Here is a 26984-nt window from a genome sequence, read left to right on the forward strand (position 1 = left end):
CGGCGGCGGCGGCGGCGGCTCGGGGGACCGGGGCCTTTTGTTTGGAGCGGCTGCGGGGGGCGGCCCCGGAGCGGCGAGGCCGGCGGCCTTCCCCAGCTCGCTCGGTCCCGGCACACCCTCGCGGGGGTGGGGAGGCCGCCCCCTGGGCCGGGCCTCGCCTCAGGCGCCGCCGCCCCGCCCTGGGCCCGCCCCGCCCGGCCTGAGGGGAGGAACCGGCTGGGCCTTCCCGCGCGGCCCAGGCACCTCCGGAGTCGCAGCCACTACCCTGCGTGGTCCGGACCCGAAGCTTCCCCTGGTTCCTTCCGCAGACGCCATGAAGATCAAGGATGCCAAGAAACCCTGTAAGATGGGGTTTGGGCCCGTCGGGTTGGGAGAGCACTTTGGGCGCCGTGTGGAAGCGCCTTAGCGGAGCGGCCTCGTTCCCGGCCTGTCGCTCCTCGCCGGCGCCTAGCACGGCATGGGGGCGCAAGGACCGTTTCAGCATCGGGATGGAGGCGCCCTCTCCATCCTCCTGTGCGCGCGTGACGGACGCCTGCCGCCTCCCGGCCCTTTCCTCCCACTTCCTCCTCGAGATCTGGGACGCGCTTGGAGGAATTTTTGATTCGGTTTTTGCCAGGCAAGACGAGAGCTACCAGTCCACTCCCCCAGCTTCCTCTGAAGTCGGGTTGAAAATGGGTGTCGTTTGCGTGGGGGTTTTTGCCACCCTTCCCCCCCCCTTTTTTCCCCACTAATTTCTGTGCTTCCCGCTTGTGACCTTGAAATATTGGTGTGTTCCTGGGAGTTGTCACTGCTGTTACAATTAGTCTTTTTAGAACACGCCTGTAACTTACCAGTGGGTAATTGCCTTGGCTTGTTTTTGTTTAGAATAACAACTAGGTCGTGTTTGCTTAAAAAAAATTGATAAAAATCATGGGTATTCCTGCCACTCAGAGCTAACCGCTATTAATATTTTGGTGAATGCTCTTACTAGAGATTTTTCTACGACTACGTATGTACGTACTTTTTAATAAAACATTCTTTACATGTTTTAAGAGACCAGATCAACTTTCGTTTCCTTGTTATTTTTAGCCTTTTAAAAACCTTTTACTCCTATAAATAGTTTAATCACTCACGATTTTCATACTTTGTAAGTAATTCTCCCAGGGGAACTAGGAATGTGGGGAAGCATGCTTATCTTAGAATTCTATTGGTATTTAACAGTTTTTAGTGTCTCATGTGATCTTAGAGTTCTAAGAAATCTGTAAAAGGGAGCATTGACACCTTCCCTTCTGGCCCTTCAGGGTTCTCTTAACCTCACCCGAAAGGCAACATACCAAAGCACTCTGAAAACGACTAATCACTATTTAAATGTGAGATAATTTGGTCTTAATTTTACAGATGAAGAAATTGAATTTATCTAGCCCCAGAGTAACTTTTCTGAGGCTGTACCAACCAACCCTGTGCTAATGAGGTTCCCCTAAGTCGACTGACTCATAGTCCAGGGTTCTTTCTTCTGCACCCATAGGGGTATAGTTTAGTTGAAATGCTTAGAGAAACCTTTCAGATCTGGTGATTTTTATCTGCCTGCTGAAGAAAAAAAAATATATTTTTTTAAAGATTTTATTTTATTTATTTGAGAGAGAATGAGAGAGAGAGAGCCTGAGAGGGGGGAGGGTCAGAGGGAGAAGCAGACTCCCCGCCGAGCAGGGAGCCCGATGCGGGACTCGATCCAGGGACTCCAGGATCATGACTTGAGCCGAAGGCAGTCGCTCAACCAACTGAGCCACCCAGGCGCCCCAAAGAAAAAAATATTTTAATGATGATTTCTTGTGGTAACTAGAGTTCCTGTTCAAGGAGTCTATAAAATAGTGATGTGAAGGCTTAAGTGACAGTACTATAGAACCACTTCTGATTTTTTTTATATTTGCTGAATTAAACTAATCTTGAACAGATGCAGTAATGTAAAAACACTTGGACATCTTCCATTAACACATTTTCCCTGCTTGTCTTAGAACTTCCATTTAGTAAAATAAGTTTTAACTATGACAAGCTCATGCAGACTCTTAATGGTTTTTTCTTTTTGCCATGGTAGTGATTTGATTTGTTAGATTTGGGCACACCTAAGTATTAGAAAACATTGCTTTTAAATACATCACTAATATATTAGGAGATTATAAATCAAATGCATGTATTTAACCAGAAAATAAGAAATTAGTTTCATCTGCTGGATTGTATGAGTAAAAGGTTAGAATCTGAAATATGTGTTAATTGAACTTCAAGGAAAGGATGAAGTCAAACATTAACCTAATGAAAAATTTTTGCTAATGAAAATATGGAAACCTGAAAAATGGCAATGTTTGTTTGCTTTACCTTTACTTAAATATTTCACATTGCTTAAATATTAGATATTAAAAAGCCAGACAATCATGGGTTCCTTTGTACCTCAACTGACAGGATGTCTTGAGGTATGTTCAACCTTTGTTTTTGTTTTTGTTTTGATTATTTATTTATTTATTTGACAGAGAGATCACAAGTAGGTAGGCAGGCAGGCAGAGGGAGAGGGAGAAGGAGAAGCAGGCTCCCCGCTGAGCTCAGAGTCCGATGTGGGGCTCCATTGCAGGACCTCGGATCATGACCTGAGCCAAAGGCAGATGAGCCACCCAGGCACCCCTCAACCTTTGTTTTGCTTACCTTTGTGGCATGTAGCCTAATTAACAAGATGATAGTAAAAGATACATTTTTTTATTTTTAATTTGATAAGATAAAGGTTTTTGAGTCTCTGCTTTGCTAACCCAAGCTGTTACCTGAAGCTTTTGTCAAGAGCAGAGGGAAGTATATGACCTATGTGTGTAGTTTGCTTCTATATAATTTGATTGGCCTGTTTGTTTGTAAATTGAATCATTACTTAAGAATTATCCCTTCCATGGGTGCCTGGGTGGCTCAGTTGGTTGAACATCTGACTCTTGATCTCAGCTCAGGTCTTGATCTCAGGATTGTGAGTTCAAGCCCCATGTTGGGCTCCATGCTGGGTGTGGAGCCTACTTTTAAAAAAAAATCCCTTCCAATAGATAATAAGATACAAATGAATATGATAGTTTCTAATATTCCCTTAGATGTACTAATATACCAAAGGAAAAAAAATATTTACCTAACACTCTTCTAAGGAATTATGATACTAAAGGTGTGAAGATGGTTATTTTCTTAGTCTATTTCAAAACACCAACATTTTTATTTGGAATGATTATTGGGAAGAGCAAAATGAATGTCTTCTTTTATCCAAGAACTTGAAGCATACCTGGAATTTACCAGTGCACATGCCCATTTTAGAATTTTGTTTCTTAAAATAATCCACTAATGTTTTAAACATTTTCAACATTTGGTCCCTCTTTCTGCTAAAGAACAATTAAATCCTAATTTGGCATAGGATCCCTTTGGGCTGAAATCTGCATGGAGCCAATAGCAATTAAACAGTTCTTTAATGTTTCTCCCCCACCCCTTTACAACACCTAGCAAGACACCAAACTCTTAAAACACATTTTGTTAGAAATCAGCAGTTTGCCTTGTGGCAAGATATCTTCTGCTAGATATCAAAGGGATTGGACTTGGCAGGTTTCTTCATACACAATCTACCTGGTAAGAAAGATAATTCTTGGTAGCACTTTATGCTTATGCTAGTTCTGGATATTTTTGTTACTGATGGGGAGCTAATGACAGCTCTCTTAGGCTCAGCTGAGAAACAGGAGTTATATTTTTGAAGGCCGAGTAGACTTCTAGGAAAGTCTGGAGAAGGCAGTGCATATTTCCCATCATCAAAGTACTCATTTGTAGTTATGGAATGTGTGTTTTATTTTTTAAATGTGTGTTTTTGTTCATTATTTTCACCTTGGCAGAGGAGAGTTTTATTACCAAAGAATAAAAAATGTTGAGGTTATATGCAATAAGTAGCCTGCTCATGCACTGGTGACCGACCTTTAACCTGTCTCTTGGCTAGAAGCAACAAAGCTATAGGTATAGATACTTGCCTGATTTTTTAGGAAACCGTTATTTTTCTTACCTCATGAACTATTAGTGGACCTGTGGTTGTACTTAATAACCTTATATTTATTTGCCTCATACTTAGAATTGCGAATAAAGTTTGAGCTCCATGTCCCTTTCCCCCTCCTGTTTTGATCAGTGACAAAATATGTATTTTTTTTTTTTTTAATGTACTGGAAAATGTTGGGCACCTGAGTGGCTCAGTTGGTTAAGCGACTGCCTTCGGCTCAGGTCATGATCCTGGAGTCCCGGGATCGAGTCCCGCATCGGGCTCCCTGCTCTACCGGGAGCCTGCTTCTGCCTATGACCCTCCCCCCTCTCATGTGCTCTCTCTCTCTCATTCTCTCTGTCTCAAAGAAATAAATAAATAAATCTTTAAAAAAAAAAAAAAGATACAACCTAAATTCTTAAAAAAAAAATGTACTGGAAAATGTAAAGATCAGTAATCAGACCACTTACTAAATGATAGGAGTGGATCATAATTAAGAATTTGTGTTTTCTGTGGGACACACCTTCCTGACTCAGTCGGTAGAGCATGGGATTCTTGATCTCAGGGCTGTGAGTTCGATCGAGCCCCACGTTGGGTGTAGAGATTACCTAAAAATAAAATTCTAAAAAATTACTATTTTTTTCTTTTTTCAAGTTCCAAAGAGGCTTTATTACATACAGAGGGGAGGGGGTTCAGTCCTTCTTGGCTGCTGCTTTTTTCCCCCTGGCTGCCAGGACATTGCTCATTTCCTCTCGGCACGAATGTGTGTCTCCACCCTTTTCTTGATGAATTTGAGGGTGCACTTGTCCTTGGAGACCTTGCGCATGCTGCTCGTGTGGGGAAGTGGTACACCTCTGGGATCATATCCCACACAAACTTGGTGTGCTTGGTGAGGCCCCCCTGGCGGCGGCTCTGCCTCAGCTTGCCCATGTTCTAAGTGACCTTGTGGCCCATGTTGAGGCCCATGGTCATAGGGTAGCACAGAGAGGCTGCTGCTCCTCCATGACTCCCGCGGCAGAGGCCCCCATACTTTTCTAATGTGATTTTTTTCTCCCCCTCTGGCATAAGGAAAGGAAATCCAGAACTCTGCTGAGTTAAAAGGCTCACTATGCCAAAGGTGGCTGTTACCAGCTTTTTTTCTTTGGAGTCACTGGCAAGGCTGAGTTCTTTCAGTCCCTACCTTCCTGATTTTAAGAAGAAAACTGTCATAATTGAGATTTAGTAAGAAATAGAAAAGACATGTAATGTTCTCGTTTGCACATGATTACTGAGATATTCATCGTCTACAATATAGCATCTCTAGTTACCCTTCCCTTAAGAACAGGTAGCACTAAAAGAACAGATGCATCTCACAGGCTAGATGTGAAATGAGTCTTGGGCTTTTTGCATTCTTAATTTTAAAAACCTACCTCTGTAGGGGCGCCTGGGTGGCTCAGATGGTTAAGCGTCTGCCTTCGGCTCAGGTCATGATCCCAGGGTCCTGGGATCGAGTCCCATATCGGGCTCCCTGCTCCTTGGGAGCCTGCTTTTCTCTCTCTCTCTCTCTCTCTCTCTGTCTCTCATGAATAAATAAATGAAATCTTTAAAAATAAAAATAAAAACCTACCTCTGTAGGCAATAACTGTTAAATAAATCAAACAATTTTCCAATTTAATTTGCAGTTTTTTCATAGAACCTTCTGTTCCTCTAGTCCAGTGTACAAAAGTGGGTCACACAAAGATTTAAAATTGAATGGTAGTAATTGTTTCATGAGTTTGTGGTGGTTGTTGGTTGTTCTTTTTCTTTTTTTTTTTTTTTTAAGATTTATTTATTTGAGAGAGGGAGAGAGAGAATCTTCAAGCAGATTCCCCACTGAGCGCAGAGCCCAGTGAGGGGCTTGAACTCACAGCCTAAGCTGAAACCAAGAGTCAGTTAACTGACCGAGCCACCCAGGCGCCCCTGCTGGTTGTTATTCTTTATGTGTTACATGTCATACATATCTTTTTTTTTTTTTTTAAAGATTTTATTTATTTTTTAGAGAGCGAGTGAGAGAGAAACAGCATGAGAGGGGAGAGGGTCAGAGGGAGAAGCAGGCTCCCCGCTGAGCCGGGAGCCCGATGTGGGACTCGATCCCAGGACCCTGGGATCATGACCTGAGCCGAAGACAGACACTTAACCATCTGAGCCACCCAGGCGCCCCATGTCATACATATCTTAAAATATTCTTTAGTAATTAATGTAATTTAAAAGAAATGAGGGATTTGATATACTGTAATAATAAAACATAGTTTTGTTTACAAATTCTTTTTACTTTCTGTGTGGAGTTTTCTTTTTCAGATAGGACAAGTTTGGTTGTTTGATGCAAATATATCAACAAAAGCCTTTTTTTTCCCCCCCCAGATTTTATTTATTTATCAGAGAGAGAGAGAGAGAGAGTACAAGCAGGGGGAGCGGCAGGCTCCCGGCTGAGCAAGGAGCCCAATGCCATGCCGACTTGATCCCAGAACCCTGGGATCATGACCTGAGCCAAAGGCAGACGCTTAACTGACTGAGCCATCCAGGCGCCCCTTAAAAATCATTTTAGTTATATAATATCAGAAGCATTCCTATGTTTTATCTAATGTCCATTGAAAAGTGCCCTAATTACATACCTGTTTAACAGATTGGGAAAATTCTGAAGTTATCTCTGATTGATCACTAGAGCTACTCCATATTGTTTTTTCTTTCAGTGTGTTGTCCAAGCAAACAGTTGCTGTGAATTTTCTCTCTGTAACTGTTAGTATTGGGGCTTGCTACTAGGGATTTAAAAATTGAGAAAATTTAGTCTTGTTTCTTTTACGTTTTATTTTTTTATTTTTATTTTTTTTTAAAGATTTATTTATTTATTTGAGAGAGCGAGAATGAGAGAGAGAGAGTACATGAGAGGGGGGAGGGTTAGAGGGAGAAGCAGGCTCCTTGCTGAGCAGGGAGCCCGATGTGGGACTCAATCCCGGAACTCCAGGATCATGACCTGAGCCGAAGGCAGTCGCCTAACCAACTGAGCCACCCAGGCGCCCCTCTTTTACGTTTTAGTTACTTATAAAAATCTATAGGTGACACAAAAGTGTTGTGCCTGTTTGGGGTCTTACTGCCCCCCAGGTTATGGTCTTAAGTCATTTAACTTTTTTTTTTTTTTAAAGTTTCTTTTTTAACACTGTCTTTAGTGTCATCTGTATCTGGAACTTGGGTTTCAAATACAAAAACAAGTGAGCTAAAAAAAAAAGAGTGAACTATTTCTCCAGGAGAAGAGAATGAGAATTACTCCTTCCTCATTTAATATTACTTACTAATTTCAGTAAGCATAAATTCTGAAATGGAGAAATGTATAGAATCCTTTCTTGTTGAATTGTATGTACCTGGTTTCTAATAGGCAGATATATCAAATAAAATATTAATATTTAAGAAACAGATTTTGGAGGGAACTAGTTTTCCTTGACAACTTACACATAAACTGTTAAATACAATTTATTCTGAAGCATTCTGTAATACGTATATCTTAAGTATTAAATTATTCTTGAGTCTCTATCATTTTGTTTAAGATCCCAGAGAATAGAAACAGACGTTAAATAAACTAAGATTCAGAGAAGTTAATGGCTTTTCCAAAGTCATATAAGTCCAGTTAGTGAGAGAGCACCAAGTTCCAAACACAAATGATACAACTGCCTGCCCAAATGTTCCCAAATAGACTTTATCTTCAACGTTAACAGCTAATTTTATTAACCAGATGTACCAAAGAAATACATTGTTCAATGAGCAAAGAGTAAGATTTCTTTTTAAGGAGGTACTTTTTCCCTTGGGTTACTTGAAGTAATTATAGGCCAGTTTTATTGCATTAAAATCTTATTAGAAACATTATCAAGCCGTAGGTGATGACCTATTTATTAAAACAGAATTGGTCCAAATTTTTCCTGATCCCCTCAAGTATTTAATAAATGAAAAGGAATACCTACCTGACCAGGAATTAAAAGGCCCTGGGCCAGCTCTAAGCATCCTATGTTACAGGTTTTTAGAAAATGTATAAAGTAATACTTCAAAGGGAAAAAGTTGAGTTGCACATAGAAGCAGCATCTTACCCCCAAAATACTGACGGCATGATTCAGGATATATGAAGTTTGTGGCTAATTAGCTCCTAAATTGCATTTCTAAAGTTGATATATATGTATTTTTTTTTAATCCACAGCTTTCCCATGGTTTGGCATGGACATTGGGGGGACTCTAGTAAAGCTCTCATATTTTGAACCTATTGATATCACAGCAGAGGAAGAACAAGAAGAAGTTGAGAGCTTAAAAAGTATCCGGAAATATTTGACTTCTAATGTAGCATATGGATCCACTGGTATTCGGGATGTACACCTTGAACTGAAGGATTTAACACTTTTTGGGCGAAGAGGGAACTTGCACTTTATCAGATTTCCAACCCACGACCTGCCTACTTTTATTCAAATGGGAAGAGATAAAAACTTCTCAACATTACACACGGTGCTATGTGCTACAGGAGGTGGTGCTTACAAGTTTGAAGAAGATTTTCGCACAGTAGGTATCTTACTCAAAACCAAAAATTGATACTCATTTTCTCTTTCTTTTTTTTTTAAAGATTTATTTATGAGAGAGAGTGTGGGAGCAAGAGGTGGCGGGGGTGGGGGGGCGGCGGCGGTGGTGGCCAGGAGCAGAGGGAGAGAGGGACTAGTAGGCTCTTCACTGAGCACAGAGCCCGTTATGGGGCTCAGTCTCAAAACCTTGAGATCGTGGCCTGAGCCGAAACCAAGAGTCAGACTCTCAACCCACTGAGCTACCCAGGCACCCCCTCTTTAATTTTTAAAATACAAGGCTGTTTCCTAGATTAGTTCCCCATGCTGGATATGGAGGAAGTATGTATTCATGACCAGCTTTTCATTTGGGGCACTTAAATAGCTTTTATAGACTGTGTAAAAAATTGCCCAGATTTGGGCTTATTGTACATAATATTTGGTAAAACCTGCTAAGTTCAGGGACTGCTATAAAGCTACAATAAAAGGGGATTTCAATGAATTTGGCAGCATACAAAGCCAAATATAAGTGATGTTTGAATTATTTTCTCTATTACTGTCCTATGTATGCATTGTTTTTATGTATTATTCATACAGTCCTGTCTCCCAGGGCCATCTCTTTCCTTGCCCACCCCCCCCAAATCAGCTGAAGCCCGTATCTTTTGATTAAGTAGACATCTGAATGAGAGTCATGTTAGCCCTTTTTTCTGGTTTTATCCACCAACCTTACCATGTTCCTATCTCAAAGGGGGTCATTTGGATATAGCAAGAGGACTATGTAAACACTGATTTATTAAGTGCTAGTGGGGGTTTGCCAAGCTTCTAATCCTTTCCTATAGAATAAAGATTAGAAAGTTGGCATTTGGAAGTACTGAAATTTGTTTTCTTTGAAAATATGCATGTGAACCATTTAATTTCTTAAATTCATATAAGAAAAGTCTGTTAATAGAAGATAAGTTATCGCTTATGGCTGGCATAAGTGAGCCCATTAAACTTTGGGATAGTTTAAAAGTCTAAATTGTTACTAATTTTTTTCTTTTGATGGATAATACTGATTTGTATTCAATTTATTGAGTAATTTGAACATAAATTTCATAGATTTGAGACTAGTTTGCTTGAACATGTGATATTTAGTGTTTGCCAGAATTCTTACCAGAAGCAGTATCCTTGAAGCCAGCTTTCACCTGACATTGAAGTATCAATTATTTTCTTTTTTTTTTTTTTTATGATTTTTATTCCTATATTAGCATGAACTGAGGGAGGGGCAGAGGGTGAAGCTGACTCCCCACTGAGCAGGAGCCCGATGTGGGGCTCAATCCCAGGACCCTGGGATCATGACCTGAGCCGAAGGCAGACGCTTAACGACTGAGTCACCCAGGCGACCCAGAAGTATCAATAATTTCTAGTGATGAAGTTCTGTAATAACTTTATGTTGATGCTCAATCATTTATTAAGCTAAATATTTGAGCTTAATATGTGTCAGGTAATATGTGTCAGGTATTATGCTAGACACAGAACTCAGCTGGGAATAAGACCCAGTCTTAGCCTTGAAAGAGTGCAGTGTTCTAGACCACACAGATAAGTGAGTTATAAGTAAAAGTACAACGCCTCAAGTATTGATACGAAAAGCAGTGCCATGGGAATACCAGAGTAGTATTACCTAACAAGTTCTGGAGAATGAAAGCTTCCCAGAGGAAGTGATCTCTGAGCTGAGATCTTTTTTACAAATAGTTTATAATACATTCTTTACTAACCTGAAATGAATTTAATAATTTCAGACTAGTACCCAAACTATAATATAGAAATTGGTAGATTCTCTGGTATGATCACATGAGAAGGCATAATGAGAGAGAGAGATGCTGGCACTTCAACATAAATTCACCATGAATTTTAAAGGCACAAATGCTAGTAGATACGGTATGTTTTATTGGAGAATCTTGTACCTTAAGTGGTGTTGCTGTTTGTGACATAACACTCTTAAGATGCTAAATAACACTTGGGAAAATTCCAAACAATAAAAAAGTCCAATATTTCCTCAGTTTATATGGTGATTGCATTCCTAGCAAATTTAGCATATATATAAAGAATACTTTGTGCTTACATAGGCTCAGATAATTATAAAGAAATTTTTTTTTTTTTTTAATTTATTTGAGACAGAGCACAAGCAGGGGAACGGGCAGAGGGAGAAGCAGGCTCCCCGCTGAGCAGGAAGCCCAATGTGGAACTTGATCCCAGGACGCTGGGATCATGACCTGAGCTGAAGGCAGACACTTAACCAACTGAGCCACCCAGGCACCCTTACAAACAAATTTTCTTACTGCTCCCTAAAAAAATGTCTGTCAGAAGGCTCAAAGATAAGACAGGAATAGGATAACTTTGTTTTTGCACAGCTGCCCTACCCATTGCAGATATCCGGCATCCCAAATCCCTGCCCACTAAATGTTAGTTTGGTCCTCTTCTCCACTCCATCTTTGTGAAAACTGAAATATCCCTAAAAATTTTCAGAATGCATCCAGAGGTAATACCACTATCACTGAGAACCATTGGACTAAGATTCTGACACGAAACAAAAAAAGGGAAAATGTACGGGTCATAGATGATTTTGAAGTTTTATAAAGTTCATGAAAATTATACAGTGCAGTTGAGTCATATTTTGAATACTGTCCCTTGTTCACTTTATAAAACTTCTGTGGTGTTTTTTATAGATTGGAAACCTCCACCTGCACAAACTGGATGAACTTGACTGCCTTGTAAAGGGCTTGCTGTATATAGATTCTGTCAGTTTCAATGGACAAGCAGAGTGCTATTATTTTGCTAATGCCTCAGAACCTGAGCGATGCCAAAAGATGCCTTTTAACCTGGATGATCCCTATCCACTGCTGATAGTGAACATTGGTTCAGGAGTCAGTATTTTAGCAGTCCATTCCAAAGACAACTATAAACGAGTAACCGGGACAAGGTAGTGACCTTTCTGTTCTTATTGCAGCATTCATGTTGTTTTATACACACAAGTTGTGAAATCATCTTAATGCTAGCCTCTAACATGCATTTGTGCAGTAGCAAAAAATGTAGCTGTGCAAGTATAAGTTAAAGTGTTGCAAATAATACTGTTTTATAAGGTATGTGTATAAAGACTCAAACTAAAATAATTAAATATTTATATTTGCTTGACAACAGTTGGCATCAAAATTTCCATAATTGTAAAAGGGAATTTTTATCTGGACTGATTGCAATAACTTTTTTTTTTTATTATGTTAGTCACCATATAGTACATCATTAGTTTTTGATGGTAGTGTTCATGATTCATTGTGTCCCATAACTTTCTATTTTCCAAAGCATTCCTCTCCTTGTTTCTCCAGTGTTGTATGATCTATTTAAGCCTGAAGTTTGCCACTGGTCAGCTTGCATGCTGGTTGGATTAGATTCACATTTTAAGTGTCCTATTGGGCAACATTGTAATAATTCTTTTTGCTTTAAGATTTATTTTATTTATTTGAGAGAGAGTGGGGGGAGGGGCAGCGAGAGAGAGAATCTCAAGCAGACTCTCAGTTGAGCACGGAGCCCCATGCAGGGCTTAATCTCATGAGCCTGAGATCATGGCCTGAGCCGAAATCAAGAATCAGATACTCAACCAACTGAGCCACCCAGGTGCCCCTGTAATAATTCTTATAAGATGAATTTAACATGAGCTCATTATGGGATAACATTGATGTTCTAAATATCCCATAAGATTTTCTATGATGCCTGAAATACTGTGAAGTAAAATATTTTAAAAATTGTTCTTATGATTCTGATACTTCATCAGCTTTTAAGGATAGAAGCTCCTAATTATTTGAGGAAGAAAGATGGGGGTTTATGAAAAAGAACTCATTGCCATTTTAAAGTAGTGCTCTTACTACTAAAGTGATACTTAAATTTTTTGTTGCAAGTAAACTCTACCCCCATGTGGGGCTCAGACTCATGACCCTGAGATCAAGAGTCAGTGCTCAGCTGGCCAGGCACCTCTAAGTGATACTTAAATTTAATTAGTATTTTATCTCTGTGGTGGCTAAAAATCTACCTCCATTGTGACTCTATGCCAAAGACTTACAGGGAAATATTACCTATTTCATTCTAAAAGAAATTCAGTCTGTTAACTAAATTCTAGCAGTGCTCAGGGATACATGGAGTCTTTTAGAAATTTAGGTGAGACTGGGGAGCAAAGGTTTTGATTTTAGGGATTAGAGAGGCATGATTTCATTTTATCAGTATATCCAAAAAAATAATAGAACCAAGTAAATTTTTATCATTAATGTACTGACCAGCCTGACATAAATTTTCTCACCATATTCATTTCTGGGTCATTTTAAATGCTAATGTGTCACACTGAATTGATTTCAGCCTTGTCAGACCAAGTAAATAGGCCTTTCACTAAATCATTTCCTGGAAACCATTTAGAGTTGCAAGCTTTCTCCTTTTAATTCATATGGTACTAATTTTTAACACTTACTGCTTCCCCCCCCCACATGTAAAAGCATTTATTTTTAGCAATTACAAAGTGTAAGGAATTGGGTAAAGATATTAGAAGATATTCAACATCTCTTCCTGCCTTCATGTTGCTATCACCAACTGATTTTTCCCTCTTTGGTTTATTCTTTCATCTGACAAGTTTAGTTTGGCATTTTTCTTCATTATGTTGATATTTCAGCACTTGGTATTAGCAATGTGTTCTTTCTTTGTGTTTATTAATTACATGGATATTCCATCTTTTTACTCTGGAGAAAGAATACAGTGTTAATGTAACTTACCCAGTTTTCTTTCTTTTTTTTTTTCCAGCCTTGGAGGGGGTACTTTTCTGGGTTTATGCTGTTTATTGACTGGCTGTGAAAGTTTTGAAGAGGCTCTTGAAATGGCATCCAAAGGTGACAGCACCCAAGCTGACAAGCTGGTCCGTGATATTTACGGAGGAGATTATGAAAGATTTGGTCTGCCAGGTTGGGCTGTAGCATCTAGGTAAGTTTAATATTTATATTGTAATTAAAGTTGCTTATTTAGTTTTTAGAAAGCAACATATCAGGAAGTTGTTAGGGGGCTTACTGTTACCCAGTTTAGGTTCCAAGTTGTGAACACGCATGTAGTTTAAAAATAAGATACACATTAAGGGGGCACCTGGGTGTCTCAGTCAGTTAAGCATCTGTGTTCAACTCAGATCATGATCTCAGGGTCTTGGGATCGAGCTCTGCATTGGGCTGTCCTATCACCAGTGAGTCTGCTTCTCCCTCTCCTCCTGTGATCTCTCTCGCTTTTACTATTTTTTTTTTTTTTAAGATTTTGTTTGTTTATTTGACAGAGACACAGCGAGAGAGGGAACACAAGCAGGGGGAGTGGGAGAGGGAGAAGCAGGCTTCCCACTGAGCAGGGAGCCCGATGCGGGGCTCGATCCCAGGACCCTGGGATCGTGACCTGAGCTGAAGGCAGACGCTTAACGACTGAGCCACCCAGATGCCCCACGCTTTTGCTATTCTTAATGTTTATATACATTAAGAAGTCTCCCCTGGTGTACCCCATAGGAAACCATTTTTATTAATTCTTGAATATCCTTTCAGTATTTCTTCATGCAAGTATAAATACATATCCTTATCCTCCCCTTATACAGAAGGTAGCTTTCAGAAGGTAACATTAATACACCATTATACAGCATACTACTATATGTACTCTTCAATAGGCAATATATCCTAGTCTGTGTGCCGCCCTCCCTCCCTTTCTCTCTTTCTCCCCCCTTCTTCTCTCCCCCTTCTCTTCCTTTACCTTCCCCCCTCCTACCCTCCCTCCCTTATTAACAGCCTTTTGGTATTTTATCGTGTGGATTTATCAGAGTTTGATGGTGGTTTCCGGTATTCTGCTTTGTATAGTTCAATGGGTCAGTCAGTAACCTTGCTACCACATACCTTATTTTGTACTTGTGTAAATTTATCTGTAGGATAAATTCCAAAAATGTATGAAGTGTTGCTTAATTATCAACAGAATTTTGTTTTTCATTTCTCTGCAGTTTTGGGAATATGATTTATAAGGAGAAGCGAGAATCTGTTAGTAAAGAAGATCTAGCAAGAGCTACTTTAGTTACTATCACCAATAACATTGGTTCTGTGGCACGAATGTGTGCTGTTAATGAGGTAAAAAAAATTAACTATTTGAAAAATGTGGATTGGAGCTTTATGTACATGTAGCAGGGCTTCTTTGTGTTCCTTAGAGACCTGTAGGATTGAGATCTCCTCCATTAAATCCCAAGGCTCATTAGCTGTATATGCCATGTGTACCTAATTGTTATGTTGCCTTTAAGGAAAGTAGCAGATAATTCAAGTTGGAAATAGAACAAAGAGATACTTATATTTCAAATTTATCTAGAAACTTTTCCAGAAATACACAACCTAAATTTCTTGAAGATAGAAAATTCTTTCCAAACGTAGGATGTTTTTGAAGTAACTAATTATTGAAAGGGGTATTTTTTGCTGTTAATGTTGCATTTGATTAGCGAGGTGCTTAGAAGTTTTCTTACTGCCTTCGGCTTCTTTACAGTGCTGCCTTGTTGCATATGGATCAAGCAGCATTGTACAGGGCTATGAAGGCATTGAGACTTGTTCTTCACCTGAACTTTGAATGATGTATACTTACAAAAAGCATGTACTCCTATATTTACCCTCATTGTTGGGTTATTTTTATTTGAAGGAGATTATATATACAATTCTGCCTTCATGTAATAGATGTATTTCCCACTTAATTTTTGTAAATATCAAATACTTTAAATGAAGTGGGAATTTTACTTTTTGAGGGAATCCTGCATTTGTTCATTCATTTATTCATGAAGTATTTACAGAGTACCATGTGCCAGGCATTGTTCTAGGCACTTGGGATACATTAGCGAAAAAAAACAAAGATCCCTGACTTTATGCAACTTCATCCATTCTAGTGATTTAATAAATTTTAGTATGTATTTGGTGATAAATGCAATTTTTTTTAAAAAAATCAAACAAGATGAAGAGAATTGAGAGTAGACCAGCAGAAGACAAATGGTTGAGTAATTGGATTGTTGAAGGAAGGCTTTATTGAAAATGTAATCCTTGGATAAATACTGAAAGGAGGTGAGATAATCAGCATGCAGATATTTGGGGAAAGAGAAGCTCCAGCAGAGAACAACTGTGAAAAGACCCAAATTAATTATTTGAATTATTCTGTTTAAATCCAGAATTCTAAGTTTCTCAATAACAGCGTAGTAAGTTGGTTGAGAGAGCCACTAACAGATGTTCTAACCCAGGTTTAGGGAATATTTCACACTGGGGGGCTGACAATAATCTGGGACCTTTTTTCTTAGCCCTATAGTTCTAGATTTTCACTGGCCACTTGACTTAACAGTAACTAAGGCCATAGTTTACCCAAACTCAGTGTGCAAAAATGTATACTCAAAGTTCAGTATATTATTGTGAGAGTAGAAAGGTTTTCTGGAGACTGAAACACCAGTTCCTCCATATAAGACTTCCTTCAAGGTATATATGGAACCAAATTAGTGAGTGGAATCTTGGAGAGTGACTTGATAGGGTAGGCTGGGGCCGGAGATGCTGGAAGCCTCAAGTTTACAGTGTTTTAATCCTAAACCCATTTAAAATACTCTTCCTTGGTTTGTCTCCTTTGATCTCAATACTGTTTCTCCAAATTACTTTCTTAATAGATTATTTACTGGCCATTTTCAAAAACAAGTCTCACCTAAAACCATTTACTAAAGTCTTTCCAGAACTTTTTTTAAAAATAGACTATATTTTTTAGAGAAGTTTTAGGTTCACAGCAAAATTGAATAGAAAATACAGAGTTCCCATATATACACTTGAACCCCACACCTACACAGCTTCCCCCACTGTCAACATCCAGAACCAGATTGGTACCTTTGTTAGTCACTGAACTTGCAGTGACACATCACTATCACCCAAAGCCCATAGTTTACATTTGGGCTCACTCTTGTGTACATTCTTTGGGTTTTCACAAATGTGTAGTGTCATATCCTGAACTAAATTTTAAATATTCAGGATTGTGGAGATAATATGTACTAGGAATAATAGACACTAAAAAATAGGGTAGTAGTTGTTTACATTTTTAAGTAGAGATTTTCTAAACCCTACTGTATTATAAATTCTACTTGATAATTCTTACTTCAACTTATTTTCTTTGTTCTTTTCTTTTAGAAAATAAACCGAGTTGTCTTTGTTGGGAACTTTTTACGTGTCAATACTCTCTCAATGAAACTTTTGGCATATGCACTGGATTATTGGTCAAAAGGTCAACTGAAAGCATTGTTTCTAGAGCATGAGGTATGATAGGAAAGTAATGCTTTGCAAATTTTAATAGCATGCTTTTATATACAGATTCATACATTGCTTCTTACTGTGTACTCTTAAGTATAAAACTGTTTTACCTAAATAGTATATTGAGTCCCCCATTTCAATTTGAGTTGGGGGGATAGGCGTTAACTATAACCTGGTAGGCACCCCATTAAGATGGAGTTTCCCATTTCCTCTGACCGAGAGAGAGAGGGATATTAGGTCTTGTGAGCTCCTTAAATATTGGGGCTGCTTGTGTACTTAAATTGTATTTTTTTGTTTTTTTTTTCTCCCCTGAGATAACAAATATTAAATGTGAACACCACAAAAATAAATAATTTAGCAATGAAAATTCTTCTGAATCCTCCCACCACAACCTCATCCCCCACATCCACAGGGACCACTGTTAAAATTTTGAAGATTCTTCAAGATTTTTTTCCTATTCATTTACTACATCCAGTTACTCTGATCTGAAATTATCAGTTCATACAATGTTTTGGATTAAGTAAATTTACCTTGAATTGTTTTGTTTCTAGTCAAATGGACATAATAATTTAATAACACAGATTCAGAGTATTCTCTTGCGTTTGTTTCGCTGTCACTGCTCTCACTGTGGTGTACTGCTATGCAGGCTCCACATGGCGTGCTGTGTGCGGGGAGAGTGGCAGGTGGAACAAAAGGACTTGTATTGAGGAAAGAGGAGAGGGGCTCAGAATTGTAGTAACAGCCCTAGAAGCTTTTCAGTGTCTACAAGCCACACTTTAAAAAATGTGTATTTCAGAGTGCCTGGGATGCTGAGTTGGTTAAGTGACTGCCTTCGGCTCAGGTCATGATCCTGGAGTCCCAGGATCGAGTCCCCCGTCAGGCTCCCTGCTCAACAGGGAGTCTGCTTCTCCCTCTGACCCTCACCCCTCATTCTCTTTCTCTCTCTTTTTCTCTCTCAAATAAATAAAATTTTTAAAAAAATAAATGTATTTCATATTTTTCAAATATTAGCTGACAACACAGAAGTTGGTAGGTTTCTGAATAAAAGTTCTTAAATAGATTATACATAAGTATCTGTTCCTAATAGTTAATATTGTATGCTAATTTAAAAGCTGAACTGCATTAATAATTGTTTTAAAATTACACAGGGATACTTTGGAGCAGTTGGTGCACTTCTTGGGCTGCCAAATTTCAGCTAAAAAGCATCAGGTTTTTCTCCTGCTAATAAATGTCATCCATGAGGAACTGAAAACCAGAGGCATTATTACTGCATTATTGTCGCTGGGAACCAAAGGATAACAGAGTAGCACTATTCCTGTTGATTTTTAAATGTCACAATGGTAAGCTGCTAAAAGTTGCCATATTAAAAGAGGGAGCTCGGTAACATGTGAAGTATTTCTAATTGAAATGCTTTCCCTTCTGTATATATCCAGTGTTAAATCCTTAAAATGCAATACAGCCTCTGATTATTGAGCTTCCTCTCAGAAGATTTTCTATTTATTTTATGTAGCCAACTCTTGCAGTACTGTATGCTCAAACACAAATCTTAAAGTCTCTGAAATGTTAAGCTCCTGAAGATAATTGGATCTGGATATTTGTTGCAAGTGCGTTCTGTGTGTCTTGGTTACTAGTAAGTGGGCAGTAACATACCCTATATCAAACTTACTGAAATGGCTATCAAAGATGATCGTTTTGATGTGATTTTAGAAATGTTAAGGCAATATGAATTATTCATGATTGTAGTTTTCTCAACATTTCTCCCACCAAAAAAGCATGTTTATATGATCTTTTCCCAGAAGTACAAGCTTTTTCAAATGCCATAATTTGATTGAAATACTATTGTTAAATATTAGCCTGAATTTTAAGATGAATCCTAGAAAATCACATAATTGGTGATAATTGCACTTTCTGTATTTTATGTTAATCATTATATTTAAAAAGTGTTTTGTATTTTATAGAGACTTAATTACATATTTGAAAATCCACTTAATGAGGTCCCAGGACTACACTAATAGAATATGGTTTGTGTGCATTGATAGAGACCTGTGCTCTCTCTATACCACATTTATCTCAGACCTGAACTTAGTCATTTCTGTTTAATTAGGTCTGAAACTTCAAAGCTAGAGACTTTAATCTATTATGAACAGCAACAAAATCACATTTATTCTAAAGAGATGTCATGGAAATCTAAAAGATGAGTTGTTTTGAAACTGTAGGGGTCTGAGGCAGTATTGCAAAATTGGAAAAGGATCAGTGTTTTGTACATTCTGGTAATAAAGACATTATAGTTCCAAAATTTGTAAATCCTTTTCCCTTGGAATTTGTTCTCTATTTTGAAGTCATTTTTTATAATGTTACTAATTTTTTCAGATACTTTGGCAGTAACATTTTTGGAGGTCCAGTAGTTCAGCAAAGTTGTTCAAGCCTGTTAATTAATTGGTTTAAGAGGTAGACTTGGGGAAAATATTCACTTCCTTAAATTACCAGTAAATGTGGATATACTTTGAAGAGCTTAAAAATTGTTTACATTATAGGAAGAAGGAAGTATTAATATGTTTTTACGGAACATAATTTTCCTCCATAAGGAACAATTTGCAGTAGAGGTGCTTGATAAAGACATTTCTCCTTACAGTTCTCAAGTTTTGTGCTCAAATATTTAAAATTCAGTTTTATTTAATCTTAAGACATGAACATATGAATAATAGGAGTGACTATTCAGAGGGAAAAGTATGTAAGATAATTTTTTAGAATTTAGAATATTTGCAAGTTTGAATTCATGTCGAGTCAATAAGTCACTTTGAAAACCTACAATGACTAAATGTTTCTTACTTTAATGTTTCCATTGTTATGGCAAGATATTTCTGTCACTACAAAAAGCCATGTATTCAATTTTAAAATTTTGTGATTTGGACATTTATACAAAAAGTTTTTATTTTTAAATGATAATTTCAAGTTCATGGCAAACTGTATTAGCACCTATAGACCTGGGGCTGTCTTTAAGAAAGGAATGGAATGGTCAGAGTCCATGTAAATTAATTTGATCAATGTTTTGGTTAATTTGGGACTGTGATTCATACTTTTGTCCTTTAAAACTAAGTTACCTGTTAAAATGCATATACAGTGAACAACCATTTCACCACTGTTGCTCTTGGCTATTCTCATGTATAATCAAGAATTACTGGAGCAATAAGCATGAACACAAAGTTGTGATAAAGACTGACAAGATTCTAGTTTTTTATTATAATCTCAAAATTCTTTATAAGCATACAGTGGTAAATAGGTTTAGTTCTTAGCCCGATCAGCATAATGCCTCAAAGCTCTATTTCTATTAGACTGTACAATTTAAGAACATGAAGTGTAAGCCATACGTAATTTTACGTTTTCTAGTAAGTATATTTAAAAAGTAAAAAGAAACTGGTGAAAATCATTTCTATTTAACCCAGTATACCTGGTATGTCACCATTTCAACATATAATCACTATAAAACGTTATTTAGGAAATAATGTATTGTTTTTTAACTCTGTCTTTAAAACCAGTGTATATTTATACTTTGGGCACACTTCAGTTTAGGCTAACCACATTCCAGGTTCTCAAGCCACATTTGGATAGTGGCTTCTCTACTAGACAGTGCAGTTCCAGAACTAGCTCTTAAAAAAAAAAAAAAGAACACTATCATGTATCCATTAAAACTTTATGAATAAAGGCTTTTTAAAGACTGTTTGAGAGGGGATATGGGAAATACTATTTTTTATGGAAAAAAATACGGGAACTTTTTTTTTTAAATACAGAAGGAGGTTAAGAAGTAGCTCATTTGGGTTAGTTTATTTTACAGACTAGCTGTATTTCTGACCAATCCAAAAATGTCTTACATTGGATCCTGCCATTTTATCATACTGTATGTCATTTTTCTAGTGATACTGATAAGTTGCCCAAGACCCATCCTGACTGGCCTCAACAATCTCCAAAATGTCAGTTTCCTTCACTGAAGCAAATTTGATGATTCCAGTGACTTAAATCCACCCAACCTTATGTAATTGAATTTTGAGAAGACAATTTTAAAGGACTAAAAAGAGACCCTTTTAATTCTTGAGTTCTGTACACAGAAGTTCTTTACAATTTTTGGATTTAATTTCCATTCTTAAAAAATGGTAAAATATTTTCAAATACAAAGAGCACTATCAGGTTGTTTTGGGGCTTGATGAAGAACACAAGGTCTAGAACTTTCCACCACCAGTCCCCCCTCCCCCCAGAAAAAGATTGCCTTTTAACTAGAGATGTTTAGAAATAATGGCCTTCAGTTATATACCCGGTTTCTCCAAAGACATAGTATTAGACTTGCTTGCCTGTCAACGGGGGCATTCCTTGCTCAGCTACTCTAAATAGGTAGGCTCTTCATTTGGGTTAAGTCAGTGCCATTGCCAATAATATACATGGCCACTGACAGTCTTTCAAGAGGTTCAGATTCTTTGCCAAATAGTAGATTCTATAAAGATTCCTGAGTTTTTTACCTTTGCATGCAAATGTGATTATGGTAGGTACCAGTTCCTGAAAGTCCCATTTCTATAAGAAAAATGATGCAGCTAAAGGGAAAGGTTTTCCTCTATGTCTGATGGAACTCTTGCCTTGTAAGAGCAGTCTCTCACATCTTGCCTTGATTTCTAAGGTTGCATTCTTGGGTGGAAAGCTTAGCAAGGCAGTAGTTTCCAGATACCCTTTATAACCACTCTGCTTGTTTGTTATATGCAAAAATGTTCATATTTTGTATAGTGTATATTTTTTTTCTGTTGAGCACTTTATGCTTTTTAGTCTATTGCATTTGAGAAAATATAGTTTAGAAATCCTTATTTAAAGCCATGTAAAAACCGTTCAAAGGGTAATAACCAGAAAAAATGAGTGTGCATTATTTTGCATTTAACTCATTGTTTTGTGGTATATATAAGCAAAATATTAGAAATATATTGCCTTTTTGTAATACTCTGACCTTATTTAAGATGATTTGCCAGGAAATGTCACTGATGCCCTATTTTCCTAATGAGTTTATTAAATGTGGGTTTTATTCTAATACTGAAGGAATTCAGCCAACTTTGTTTCTGTCATCAGATAACCTCAGAAAATAATGTGCTTTATCTATATTACTGTCTGTTCCATATTTGAGACAGTAGTGGTCTTATATTTTCTACTGAGCCTAGTAATAATCAAAGACCAAAAGAGGTCATTTTTTTCTTCCTTTAAGGTATTTTTAATAGCCTAATAAAAATGATGGTGGTATAAAAAGTAAATCACCCCACCTTTTTGACCATATCTAAAATTCTGAGTAATTGCCACTTCCAAAAAGTCTTCTCAAAGCAGTCTCTATTGCTTGTGTTATCGCTTGTGTATTCAATGGATGTGGGATCTTAACTTGGTATTATATTAGAAATAGTGCCAGCCACTGGTCTAAATTCTTTGAATGTTATTTTATTTCATTGTAAAATGAGGGAATTGATTTGATACAATGGGAAACAACTCAGTTATCGTCAGGATCCTGAAAAAAGTTGCTCCATTCATGGCAGCATTTGGAAAGACTAAAATAATTTGTTCAGGTATGTTGTGTCCTGTTTTGGAGTTAATTTGATTTGTATATGTTGGTAGAGGCACTAGATTCTGGATTCTCACCAAGCCAGTAGAGTGGTATTAGTTACTCTCTCATAAGGTTATGTTCTTGTCTGTAATAGCCTAGTAGATAAAGTATTATGAGGGGTTTTATATATATATTATTAAAGTGGGTGTGTGTATGTGCACACGCATGGTTGCACACTTTAATCTGTGGGAGTATCTGGAATTTTTATTGTGTTAACTTTTAAATTATGTGGACATTATTATAGTTTTTCCATTGTACAAAAAGAAACATCCTGCTAGATTCATGAATGTTTGAATATTAGATATATTTGGGATTTTTAGTGGCCCTTTAAGCTGTTTCTTCTTTCTGATCATTGTGAGTAGGAACAGATGCGGGATAAACCCCCTCTAGGAATTACTTACTGCTTTTGTCAGACACATTTTGTAGCAAAATTTATAAAACAATTTTAATTACCTCCAAGTGAGTTGAAATATCATGTGTTCTAGCCGTTTACATCAAATATGAAGACCCAGAATGCTTTTATCCTTAGAATTGTCTGAGATTAATCAGACTGTACATGGTTCTGACATTCCCAGCTTATTTAAAATAAATATAGTTGATACTGGGACTTCCAGGTACTAAATAGTTGTGCCGAATGATGTGTGTGAGGGGAAATAATTTTTTTTCTTAAAGAAATCTTTATATTCTGGCTCTTTGAGTTGTTAAGAGATTATTTTTCTTTGAAATTTTCAGTCATTTTGCTGCAGCTGCCACTAATTTTGTGTTTAAAAGAACTAATGAATATATTTTTCAAAGGAGTAAATGAAGTTAATATGCAACTGAATTTCTAAGATATTGCTGACTTTTTTTGCTATTAACATCTTTCTTTCATTGCATTGCTTACAGTTTCAGTAGCTTCCAAAGAAAACATCTGAGTTTTTACATAATTTGTAAAGTATACATAAGTAATGCAAATAGTTTGAAATTATTTTAGCTTTATGTTGTATTTCTGAATCATGGACATCATACCTGGCGTAATCAGTAGTTATTGCAGATACTAAGTAAGCCATTTTTAAATTTATAATTTTTTTCTGAGATGCCCTTTTTAGTTTGCAATGTTTAGAAACAAAAGGTAACTTTATACACCTAACATCAGTATCTTAGTCTCTTTGTCCCATATATAATTAATGGAATTAGGATGTAAGTCCTATTAAGACAGTTTTATTTTATTTTTATATATTGTATGCTTTCCTTTTTATTTGAACTACATTGAGACTGACTTCTGACTGAAGTTGAATGGCATTTGTCTTAATCCTGCCCAGTTATTGACCAAATCATATCTAGATGTTTGTATGTTTTAATTTTACTTACACGAGCCATTTCAGTTTAAGTTGCCTTATTCTGTCGCATTGTTCTTGTCACGTCTAAGCTCTGTCATGTTGGAATTCTTTTAACACTGAATCTGTGATGTAAAAATGTATGATGTGCTACAAATTTTATTCATAATTAACTTATAGCCTATTGTAACCTATAAAACATTTCTTGTAAATTGTTTATTTTTTGATTTATGTACATTTTCTTTTGTAAATTTTTAAAACACTTGTTGTGGCCTGTTGTATAAACATTCCTGTTGTCTTCTTAATGCTTATTTGCATGAAAGAAACTTAGGTTTTGCTTGTTTATATTGGATGGCCATTAAGCCAACTTTGGTACTCTCTGCCTTCTTTCCTGTAGTTTAACTTTTTCTAGTTTTGTTCATATTCTAAATAAATGTTAAAATCATTCTTATTTCCTACTTTCCAAATAAATTCTCTAAGTTGTTTAATATGTGTATCTTTTTATTATTTCATTTTATATATTGTACTCCCGCATTTTCACTCTGAATTAAAGTTGTAATTGAAATTACCTATAATAGAATGTAAACTCTGAGAGCGAGGACATGGCACAGTCTTAGCTCTCTCCCCAGTAGTTGGCACAGAGAAGGCGTTCAGTAAATAAATACTTGCTGAGTAAATTCACTGTAGAGAAAATGTCCTTACCTAGTCTGCCTCTATAAGATAGAATTACAGTTTTTCCCCACCTTCCTCTTCCCATCATATTCTGGTAGGACTTTCATTTATTAAAATGTTTAAACTTAACTTTTTTTCCAAATGAGGCCATGTTACCCTACACCAGTAATGAATGTCAACAACAGAGGGGTTTTTCCAAACTCTTGGATATGCTCCACAGGAGATGCCAGAACTTTGTGGTACTTTGGATGTGTTATTTCATACATGCTTCCTCTAAACCAAAACTTCATTTACTTATTTTTAATAGACAATGACTGTTAGCTTTGTTTAAAGAAAAAAAAAGGTAAAGAGATGATCTTAATATGTGAGGAATTAATTTGGAAAGTTTGTCTCTATTTTCAAATTGAATGATTGTTGATTCCAGGCATACAGGAATGGTTGACAACATGAAGACTACCAATATGACTCCGGGAAGTACATATCCTTTGTGTTTAAGGGAAGAAAAAAAATCTGGATGCCTGGGTGGTGCAGTCATTTAAGTGGTTAAGTGTCAGACTCTTGGTTTCAGCTCAGGGTTGTAAGATCAAGCCCTGCATTGGGCTCCTCATTGAGCGCTGAGTCTATTTGAGATTCTCTCTCCCTGTCCCTCCCCACCCTTCTCTCTCTCTCTCTCTGAAATAATTAAACCTTTAAAAGAAGAAAAATCCAGTAAATAGCAACTAGGATGAAAAAAGTGTGAGATGGTGACTAAGGGGGAAGATGATGAGTTTGGTGTGGAAATACAGATTTGAGGCGTAGTTTAGCTCCAAGGATAGAAGTACCACAAGCAATTGGAAATAAGCCACTGAAGAGCAAAAGTAGTTCAAGGCTACACACATAAGTGAGTATCTAAGTGCTTCATTCAAAATTCACTTACTCCAGGAGGGAAAGAGTTGATATTGGATTCTATACACAGAGCTTATACATTTTGAAAGCAAGATGCCTCTTCTCTGTTGCCCTGTTCCTCAATTAAGGGTATTGTGTATTGAGCAAACAATGTTTCTGCATCTAAAGTCTGTTGATCACTTCCTATTTTTTTTTTAAGATTTTCAAACTATTTTTAAGTAACCCCTACACCCAACATGGGGCTCAAGCTCACAAACCCGAGACCAAGACCAAGAATCACATTCTGCCAACCAAGCCAGCCAGATACTTCCTATTATAAAAACTTTGTTTATTTCTATGTTAAGATATTCCTATGCTTCTGGGATTTGAGGTTTTTTGGTTAAGATTTTATTTATTTGACACAGAGGGGACACAAGCAGGGGGAGTGTGAGAGGGAGAAGCAGGCTTTCCACTGAGCAGGAACCCCGATGTGGGGCTCGATCCCAGGACCCTGGGATCATGACCTGAGCCGAAGGCAGATGCTTACTTAATGAGCCACTCAGGCACCCCATCCTTGAGGGTTTTTTTAAAAAGTTCTGCTTTGGGCTCTCCTCTAAAACTTGGAAAACCTAGAAAACCTAACTCATCTCTGGGACTGTACCTCTTTTACATAAAAAACTGGTCTTTTTATTCTGGAAATAGTAATAAAGATTATGGAAACCATGATGGCATGTTCTTTTGGAGTAAAGAACCCAATTTGCTCATTTTTCTCTAGCAAGAGTTTGGAGTCAGCTACCCGGTTTCTTGGGGGGAAAAAGAAATGTTAACTACATCATTCAGAAAACTCAAGGCTCTCAACTTGAAAAAAATTAAGTGAATATAATGTAGGATTTGACTTTTGTTTCTGTTGTTTTTAAATATCCTAAGAGTTGAAATTAAAAAATCCCAATACCTTATGTTTTCAGATTTCCAGAACATTTCTTCAGGTTTTCAGGACAACTAATACTTCAAAAAGTGATTTCAGTACATTTGTAACTACTATATTGGCTTTTGTTTATTTTTGGTTTTGGTTTGAGACTTTTCTTTTTTAAAGTAGGTTCCATGCCCAGCATGGAACCCAATGCGGGGCTTGAACTCACGACCATGAGATCAAGAGTCAGACACTTAACCAACTGAACCACTGAGTGCCCCTGAGACCTATTTTTTAAAATCTACTTACTGAAGTATAGTTCTAGTACAGTAGTTAATTATATATTTAAGTAAGCTTGATAAATTTATGTACCCACGTGCCTACCACTCCCAAGATACTTCCATCATTCCAAACAGTTCCCTTGGCATCTCATCTTAGTCCCCTCCCCTCCCATCCTCATCCCATGGCAACTGATACATGCTCTATGATAGGAGATTCAATTTATCTTTTCTAAGAGTTTTCAGATAAGTGGGCTCATATGATATTAACCCTTTTTTTCACCTCCTAATACCCCATCCCTTCCTACTTTAGGCTTTCTAGGGTTCTGCTCTGCTTTCTGTCTACAGATTTACCTATAATATGTATTCATATCTGACTGCTTTCTCAGCATGTTTTTTGAAATAATGTATGTTGTATCAGTAGTTCATTCCTTTTTACTGCTGAGT

At 37.3% G+C, this 26984-nt stretch overlaps 1 protein-coding gene and 1 pseudogene across 2 annotated transcripts; one reads left to right on the forward strand and one right to left on the reverse strand.

Annotated features, from left to right (window-relative positions):
• PANK3 (pantothenate kinase 3) lies at positions 1-26151 on the forward strand. 2 transcript variants are annotated; one of them, XR_010413225.1, is made up of 8 exons: positions 1-341; positions 8202-8554; positions 11253-11506; positions 13363-13539; positions 14576-14699; positions 16758-16883; positions 18026-18217; positions 24910-26151. XR_010413225.1 is itself a non-coding variant. In XM_045901672.3 (7 exons), exons 1-7 carry the CDS (start codon positions 314-316, stop codon positions 18074-18076), a joined length of 1113 nt encoding a protein of 370 aa, XP_045757628.1. In that variant the 5' UTR covers positions 1-313; the 3' UTR covers positions 18077-24301. The 2 variants fall into 2 exon arrangements, 1 of the variants encoding a protein (XP_045757628.1); XM_045901672.3 differs by lacking the exon at positions 24910-26151 and having other exon boundaries at positions 18026-24301.
• On the reverse strand, positions 4696-5068 carry LOC123853761 (large ribosomal subunit protein eL36-like; annotated as a pseudogene).
• Positions 26152-26984: the final 833 nt, after the last annotated feature.

This window comes from Mirounga angustirostris, unplaced genomic scaffold (genome assembly GCF_029215605.1).
Source record: "Mirounga angustirostris isolate CCGP_5_RB_7025 unplaced genomic scaffold, mMirAng1.0.hap1 SCAF_7, whole genome shotgun sequence".
In the NCBI taxonomy this organism is placed as follows: Eukaryota; Metazoa; Chordata; class Mammalia; order Carnivora; family Phocidae; genus Mirounga; species Mirounga angustirostris.

What these genes read in the sequence shown, in the direction of transcription:
- PANK3 (XM_045901672.3), top strand. Translation starts at nt 314, where the DNA reads ATGAAGATCAAGGATGCCAAGAAACCCT. An exon ending in CAAGGATGCCAAGAAACCCT is followed by an intron (nt 342 to 8,201) that starts GTAAGATGGGGT and finishes TTTAATCCACAG; the next exon opens with CTTTCCCATGGTTTGGCATG. An exon ending in GGTTGGGCTGTAGCATCTAG is followed by an intron (nt 13,540 to 14,575) that starts GTAAGTTTAATA and finishes ATTTCTCTGCAG; the next exon opens with TTTTGGGAATATGATTTATA.